The 9,169-nt window shown below is 37.4% G+C and overlaps 1 protein-coding gene across 1 annotated transcript; it reads left to right on the top strand.

Moving 5' to 3' along the window:
• Positions 1 to 6,480: 6,480 nt before the first annotated feature.
• Positions 6,481 to 8,639, top strand: OR2T8 (olfactory receptor family 2 subfamily T member 8). The gene has a single exon (XM_005539554.5). The coding sequence runs from the start codon at positions 6,495 to 6,497 to the stop codon at positions 7,431 to 7,433; it is 939 nt and encodes a 312-aa protein (XP_005539611.2). The 5' UTR covers positions 6,481 to 6,494; the 3' UTR covers positions 7,434 to 8,639.
• The last annotated feature ends 530 nt before the right edge of the window (positions 8,640 to 9,169 follow it).

Raw genomic sequence — 9,169 nt, 5'->3', positions numbered from 1 at the left:
GCTAATTATGGGCAGTTCATAATAATAAATGAGATGCATACTCAAAAATACATAACAAGCTTTAAATTACATGTAATGACAAAAATTGTCTTGTTATTGTCCCACAGGACCCTGAAGCTCTTTTCATCACTCTTTCAATCTTTTTCCTCATTATATTTACATTGTGTAATTCCTATTTGTTTATCTTTAAGTTTGCCGACTCTTCCACTTGTCATCTATATTTTGTTATTACGCTGAACTACAGTGAGGACTTTTTTATTATGATTATTTTGTCTGCCTTTTTTGGCTCTTACGTTTCTATTTAGTCCTTTTGTTTTTCTTTGCTGAGAATTCTCTTCACTGAATTATAGACTTAATGTTGTAGAAAGTACATTTAGACCTCCTGTATTTCTGGAACGGTATGCAAGTCCAGCTGCTCACCACCTGGAAGCTAATTGCAAAAGAGGCGGGATGCAGTGATGGGAAATCAGTTTTATTTTTTAAATGCTAGGAGATGGGAGATGGGCTGCCTCAAGCCTCACAAAAAACCAAACCAAAACAAAACATCTCAAAGCTTTGAGCTGAGGGTAGGGCTTTAAAAAGGGAAACGTGGTGTGGGAGGTGTGCAGGGGTATGCAGAGCGCAGGGTCTGTGTGTCTTGTTGCGATGGTATCTTGTATTATTGTCCACCTAGAGTGCCAGCTGGCACCATCTCAAGTGTGGCTGGGCTGCAGAGTATCTATCTTGAGGTCATTTTAAGAGGGAGAGAATTTGCGGCTGGGTCTCCATGCCTGGCTTGTTTCAAAATTAGTCCCTAGAATCTTTCAACAAGCATACAATAAGATAAGTGTGCGTGGTGCAAGGGAGTGCCTGGTCAGAAAGAGAGGGAAGCTGTTTCCATTTCGGCTCCTCAGGCCCGTATATTCCTAGTTGGCAAATTCCAAACCAACTTTTACCTTTCAGTTGGAACTAGAACTTCCAAGCAAACATATTTTAGTGCCCTGGTCATTGTTTCTAGATGTCGTCTATATCTGCCCTCCAAGTGACCCCCCTGCTCTGTGCTACAGGAATACACCTGTGTGAATAGCATCAGGGGCTCCCTTCACACTGACTTCTGATCGAGTTTGGCTCATGCAGTGTAATGTACAGTGTACAGTGTCATGTGCTCTCCACACTCCCCACTTAAGTGGGAAGTACTTCAAGTACTTGTTCCTCCAGCTGCCAGGAGAATTAGTATCTGACAGCTCTCAGCTAAGTCCTTCTCAAGTCACTGTTCCCAGTTGAGGTAAACTGCCTCACCCAAGCTTATGCTCGCTTTCTGTGGGCAAGTCACATGTAAAAATTTCTTCTGTGGGAACACAAACACTGGGACATTTGCCTACTACAAGACAACATGGAAGGGTAATCTCAGAGTTCATCCAAGGAGTAGCCGAGACCATAGTTGTGACTGCATCACAGTTCATTTTCTCCCTGTGCCCAATTTTGCTTCATTAAGGCCACAGGAATTGACACTAGGAACACTCCTCCGCCAGCTTCCTGGATGTCTAAATCTCCATCTCAGCCTTTTTTTCAGGAATTTCTAAGTGATATTTATTTCTCCTGCTCAGGCTTGCTGATCTGTGGATTCTTGACTATGACCTCTGGCAGGGTCACCTTTGAGGTGGCCTCCTCCATACAGCCCATCTGTAATCTGGAAGCTGGTCTATCCCCACATGCCATCAAGAGGAGAGTGGGCAGAAGGTCAAGGTCTTGCTGGTGTAGGGACTCAGCATAGCCTCTCTTTGGTTTTTGTAAATTGTGCCCACATAGTAGTTAATCTCAACTCAGCTACCCAGCATCACTGTCCTTTGTGTTTTTCTGTGGCACTCTGGGCAGTACATACATCTTTTTCTCATCTGACTCACAGCTTGTCTGACCTTAATTCTCTCACACACTACAGTCCTTCAGAGAGACTGATCTACTTAAGGCAAAAGGCCACTCCCTCCATCGGACAGTAGCCACCCTGTGTTACTACACCATCATACTGATACCCCTGGGACCCAGAGACATTAGTGTTCAGAACATGGAAAGATAAAAGTTTTATTATAAGTCATAGGTAAACTTTCACTGAAAGTTTTATTTGTAACTTGATATACTAAATATCTATGACTTACTGCTTGCACTTAGCCAGGAATTTGGGTTTTTTCACAGGAAATAAGATAACCTGACTTTAACTGTAGACTGCATGTGATCAATAACATTCTAAATCAGAGTAGGATTGGCCACTTCAATAAGATCCAACATGCAAAGGCAGAGGTATCACTAAAATCTATAATGGGCTTGCCTTCTAAACAAAAACAATAGTAATTACAACTTCACTTGGAATAAGCAATTACAGTTTCTCATGTTTTGTGTAGGAGCAGCTTTCCCCATGATCTATTCCATGAGAAATTTTGTTTAAATATATATATTTTTTACAGTTTTGGAAGCTGAGATTTATATATACTAGTAGTGAAGCCCTAGTTCACAAAACTTGCAAAAGGTGGAGCCAGAATCCAAGGGTGCTTGACAGTAGAAAATATTAAGAAGAAATAACAATCACAAAAAGCAGCCCCAGATAAAATCAAATCACAAAGTGCCTGGCACAGTGAATACAATCTGTTGTTACTATTGTTGTTATCACTGATTTTATTACATAGATACACACATATAAAATATTAAAAAATACAATTATATCACAGAGATGCAAAAATACTGATACTTATAATGCAGCAGAGATTCTGTCAAGTTTAGTTCAATAAGGAAACTACCATGGATTCTACCACGGTTTCTTTTTATTTCAACTACTCTCTTTGACAACAGCCGATCTTTCAATATCACACCTGTTTAATCTTCCCATCATATTAAACTACAGACAATGCCAGAGCCACATTACCTCACCCCCTTAATGTATTTTTAAGCATCATCTTTTTCCATGAACATCTGTTTACATGTCATTTTTGATCCTAAAGAATTCTCTTCTTTCAATAAATCACAGCTTTCCAAAAGCATTTTGGAAGTATATTAAAATTATGGGTGTCTATAAAATGTCCCCGAAAATTAAACATCTTTGGCAACCAAAGTGGTAAGCTTATGCCTCTCTGGTTTATTAATCAGATTTAATTTAGGCCACACCCCTAAGAAGTAGACTGTAGACACTGATATAAGAGAAGCCAATACAGCCAGGCTGGAAGAGCTTTTCTCCACCCAAAGAGGCATTAAGACAATGCTGCTCAGACAGGATCCAGCCTTTTGGAAGCAGTCATCACTTTTATCTTCTGTAAGTAGACAATCTGTGATTCTGTAAATACTAGTCACTTAATATTTAATAATTTTCCTGTAAAGTCTGAACTCCAGAGAAGTCACAGCTATACATCTTTATATATTTTACAAATAAAATTCTATTATCCATTCTATAACCTGAAGAATCAAAACCTGCTAGCTGAGACAGTCATCAGGTTAAATTCTTGTAATAACCTGTGAATTTTGTCAAATTTATGATTTGGCTGTTTCCAATTTATTTTCTGACAGAACAAATTGATTAATCATTTCATTATCTTGGGGAGGAGAGTTACAGTTTTACTATTAAGTTTTGGCAACAGGGATCAGAAAAGTACAGAATGGAATGTTAGAGGCATTGTTCTCAATGTTCTATGATTACTCAACAAGTTATTGATGAGAAAAAGGAAGGGATATATACGTGCCTTCTACGAGCATTGCAAAAAAGATCAGTGTGATTTGAAGTAAAGATGTCCACATTTTATCACCATTCTAAGTAAGAAACTATGGGGACAGAAGAAAATATAGCTCAAAATTCTTTAGCTTTTTAAGCTATAGTGAAGAAAGAAAAGGAAAATATTTATTTTTCAGGGCAATACTTTATCATACTTCTTTCTACACTAGTCAGTCTTGAATTTTCAACCTTTTAAATGAAATTATAGATATTTTATTAGTAAGATTATTTAATTCTTCATTTTTCATTTAACTATACTTTGTTTCCATGGTCAATTTTTTAAAAAAATTACCCCAAATAATCATTTTTGTAGGTTCATAAACATTTTAATTAGTGGCAAATTATCTCAGCTTTGTAACATAAAAATATAGACAGTAATTTTAATAAAGCAAATAATTTAATATTATCACATCATAGAAAAATAGTTATCTACTAATTTTACTTAACACATTTAATTGATCATTTCATGAAATAATCTGAATGCTATGGCATGATGACCAGTTAGACCGATAAAAACTGATAATTTTTATACACCTGGAAATAAAGAATTTTCATTCCACCTAAACATAAAGAATAGAAATATTATCTATTTTCACTGAAAAGGTACAAGCTAATGACATCAAATTTTACAAACTACTTAATCATAGTAGGAACTTCATAATAAGAAAATTATTATGAAGTTTTATTTTTATTTCAGAATTATTTATTTCAGAATTTTTATTTCAGAATTATTATTCCTGAACTGAAAAGTCATGCATGTTGTTGAGATTATTCTCTGAAAACATATGAACCAGTCTGGCATAATTTAAGCAGCTAATTAATTGAAATTGCTATATTTTTATGCTATATATGTTTACCTTACCAAAAACAACAACAGCAACAACAGCTAACATCTTTTATCAAACATGCCATTAAATTGATCCTTAAACATACAGCTGAAGTGAGTGGGAGCAACATTAATGGCTATAACTGGATAACTGAATAAACTGTTATATATACAGAGAATGAAATAGTATTCACCCTTAGGAAGGAAATTCTGACACATGGGATGAAACTTGAGGACATTATGATAAATGAAATAAGACAGTCACACACACACACACAATGTGGATGGATATTGTGGATGGTCATACAACAATATGATTATACTTGAAGCCACTGTACTGACTGTGCACTTAAAAATAGTTAATATGATAGAAAAAAAATAATTTAAGAAACTTGTCCAACACCCTACAGTTATGACATTACAGATTGATTTTTTAAAAGATATTTAAACCTGATCAATCTTCAACACTAAGAAAGGTTGAAACAACAGAGAAATGGGAGATATCAAGTGAAAGAAATGAGTTAGGAGGCTTTGAGGTCTTTCAGCAAAATGACACTGAGGACTATAATTAGAGATTTTTGTATAGTTCCTACATGTAGAAAGTACATGTTATTGCATTTTCTAAGAAGTAAAAAGAAAAGAAATGTGCATGTTAGAGATACCAGGGTGTGAATATGACAAAGTTTTGTCAAATGCAGAATTTATTTGTCAAGAAGGAAATATGTATATTTTCATGATATTTTAAACAACCAAATAAAACCCTCAGGTATTGTGCTGCCAGTAAAATTATGATGCTCAACTAATGCACCCTGGTATCCACTGACCCAACTGCACTGCATTTCCCAGTCATGATTGACATTTGAGTTTAGGGTGGATACAAAAAGTAGAGGCTAAGGGAATGCCCATGGAAGAGATGGGCTCCTTCTGCCATGTAACTTTACTGAATTAGACCATATCCTTGAGATTGAATCAGCATTGATATGCAGGTGTGGCCACATTATTCAACAAGGTAGAAAACTTCCTGCACCAGCAGATCTAAGAGGAAAATGCCTATAAAGATTTCATTTCTCTTGAGACTGAAGAAAAAACTAATTTATCTCTGTGATTGGATAAAGATCTTACTTTTCTTTTTTCTCCTTTACCTGGTAAAGGTTATGCTTGTGGACTGATGAGAAAAAGTCTCATTGCAACAAAGTACCTTGTACAGTTAATGAAAATGTGTATTTACCATTATATTCTTAAATTGCAAAGAAATAAAAAATATCCAAGAATGTCAGTACTGTTTTCAGTCTATCACTTATAAAGGAGGACTAAATGTGTTTGTAACTCCAAATTAGGTATGTTTTCATTTGCAGACTTAGTCTTTCCAGACCTGAGAACATAAGTCACCCTGTTTAGAAAGTTAAAAAAAAGTCTTCTTGGATTAAGTCAGGGGAAACCACCTGATTTTGGCAGGTTTCAATGAGTTTTGGTATGTTATAGACCCACAACCTTCATAATCAAGGATGTAGTTTTATATAATGAAATATATTGACTTAATTCAGCTCCTAAAATATTGACTATGCATGATGTAACTCAAGCACAAATAAAATGACAAATTATGTGAATCATTTCATTCCCACTCACTTATGATGGTATCAGATAAAGCAAAATCATTCTGACAGGTCACTTGCAACTTATCCAGAACGTAGATTTGTTATATAAAATTAATCAATACTCAGCCTGAGAAGAATTTATAATTCTTGGAAATGAGAAAAAGTTGAATTAATTTTATGCACAAATTAGAACAATTTGCAAGTGGCAAATGAAAGATTTGACATAGGTTTCATCGCTTTCACACAACTACTTTTCAAGAACTATATAACTCAAATGGAGTACCATAAAGGATAAACACTGTCATCTTTTTCTCCATTTGCAGTGTCACTCTTATGTGAAATCATGGAAAATGGGAGCTCTACCTCTTACTTCATTCTCCTAGGCCTCTTTAACCACACCACAGCCCACCAAGTCCTCTTCATGATGCTTCTGGCCATTGTTTTGACCTCCCTGTTTGGCAATGCCCTCATGATTCTCCTGATTCACCGGGACCGCCGGCTCCACACGCCCATGTACTTCCTCCTGAGCCAACTCTCCCTCATGGACATGATGCTGGTTTCCACCACTGTGCCCAAAATGGCGGCTGACTACCTGACCGGAAATAAGGCCATCTCCCGCGCTGGCTGCGGTGCGCAGATCTTCTTCCTCCCCACGCTGGGGGGTGGAGAGTGCTTCCTCTTAGCAGCCATGGCCTATGACCGCTACGCGGCTGTCTGCCACCCACTCCGATATCCCATGCTCATGAGCTGGCAGCTGTGCCTGAGGATGACCATGTCGTGTTGGCTCCTGGGTGCAGCTGACGGGCTCCTGCAGGCTGCTGCTTCCCTGAGCTTCCCGTATTGCGGGGCGCACGAGATCGATCATTTCTTCTGCGAAGCCCCCGTGCTGGTGCGTTTGGCTTGTGCCGACACTTCAGTCTTCGAAAACGCCATGTACATCTGCTGTGTGTTAATGCTCCTGGTGCCCTTGTCCCTCATCCTGTCCTCCTATGGTCTCATCCTCGCCGCTGTTCTCCACATGCGCTCTACAGAAGCCCGCAAGAAGGCCTTTGCCACCTGCTCTTCACATGTGGCTGTGGTGGGACTCTTTTATGGAGCTGCCATTTTTACCTACATGAGACCCAAATCTCATAGGTCCACTAACCACGATAAGGTTGTGTCAGCCTTCTACACTGTGTTCACCCCTTTGCTAAACCCCCTCATCTACAGTGTGAGGAACAGTGAGGTCAAGGGAGCCCTGACAAGGTGTATGGGTCGGTGTGTGGCCTTAAGTCATGAATAAGAGTATATATATTTGCTCCAACATTCTAAACTGTGCAAAGTGTTTGTGTGGAATTTCCTAGAGATGAGGAATATACACTTTTATATCTACATCTGTTGTGTGTGTCTCTCTCTGTCTCTCTGTGTGTTTGTGTGTGTGTGTGTATGTGTTGCTTTGAATTGCAGATAAATCTTCATTCCTTGGGTTCATTTACTCAGCTATCATTATCCAATCAAATTGTGAATTGTTAAAAATCGGTGAAATCACTAATTTTTAGTAAGATGGTTTTACATCATACCTCACAAAAATATTTTGTTCAAAGAATGAATTCACCATTCAAACAGTTTTGAAGGTTAATTGTTGCCATTTGTTTCAAATTGAGGTGTAGCTTACACACAGCAGAATTCTCACATTTAAGGTGTTCCTTTTCAACTGATTTCCACAAATATCTACCCTGGTAATTAATGCATTATCAAGAGATACCATTTTCACCACCTCTGAAAGGTCCTGCAGGCCCTTTTCCAGTGATACCCCAGGCCTAAGATACACCCACTGCTCTAATTTTTATCTCTGTTCATTAGTTTGGGCTATTCTAAAATTTCATATCAAAGGAAACCAGTAGTATTGTCTTGAATCTTGTTTCCTTCTTTCAGCTGAATATATTTCTAAAATCCGTCCACATTTTTACCTCATTGATATGTTGCTCTTCTTTTACTGCTAAGTAGTATTTCGTTTTTGGAAAATTTCATCATTTGTTTATCCATTATTTTGCTGATGGGCCTCTGGGCTATTATAAGTTTGAAGCTCTTATGATTGAAATGTCTGTTAATCTCCTATTTGTAATAATATGTTTTTATTTTTCTTGGTAGGTGTCTGATGAACTCTAGTAAACTGTTTTCAAAGTGATTGTTTACTCTTATACTGCCACTGATAATGCACACAAGTTCCAGTTGCTCCAAATATTGATGTTTTCTTCATTTTAGCAATTCTTCTGAGTGTAGTAGGAACTGAGTTTGCTTATAATTTGCATTTTCCTGATGACTAATAATGGTGAGGCCTCTTGCATTAGCTTATTTTCTATTGCCTAGTGATATAAACTGTCTATTTCAGTTTTTGGAAAAAAAAATCTGTATATGCTTCCAAAGCAAAAACAACTTGGTTATTAATTAATAGGCAATCTATGGCATTCATAGGACTACTTGGAATTTTGGAAATAAAATCATATATTGGGTTATTTGTTATTATATTTCCTGACACGTGTTATCATTCAATGCCTCAAGCTTTGCTATTTTATTAAACCAGGTATTTAGTACATCTCTTCCACCTCCTGCATTCTGCTTAAAGCTATAAATCTGTTTGTTTTAATTATGAATTGTAACAGAACATTCCACTTCACTGGAGGAATGATGCCACTAAAAACACACAGATTTTATTAATTTTACATATACAGGGACTTCTTCACAAGAGCATGGAGTCTGAAGAAGTGGCCAAAGAGAGACAATTTTATATTTTCCCAAGAAGAAATGACAGGACAAAGGGGATCGGCTAACAGCAATACATTTCTAAGTGAGTCATTAGGAGGTATATGAAGGGGAGTAAAACTTGTAGAAGGATTACTTAGGTAAGTGTATTCATTCTGATCCATTGCAGTGCAGATCCCAGTGTCTGGTGTGAGGGCTATTTTCTCAGCTGGTACATGGAGGGTGTACCTGCCGAGGGATCTCTATGGCTTCGCGCATGTAGGAAGAGAATGATCG

This window comes from Macaca fascicularis, chromosome 1 (genome assembly GCF_037993035.2).
Source record: "Macaca fascicularis isolate 582-1 chromosome 1, T2T-MFA8v1.1".
Classification (NCBI taxonomy): Eukaryota; Metazoa; Chordata; class Mammalia; order Primates; family Cercopithecidae; genus Macaca; species Macaca fascicularis.
The sequence above is the reverse complement of the archived record's forward strand: the minus strand, read 5'-3'. Positions and strand labels throughout refer to the sequence as shown.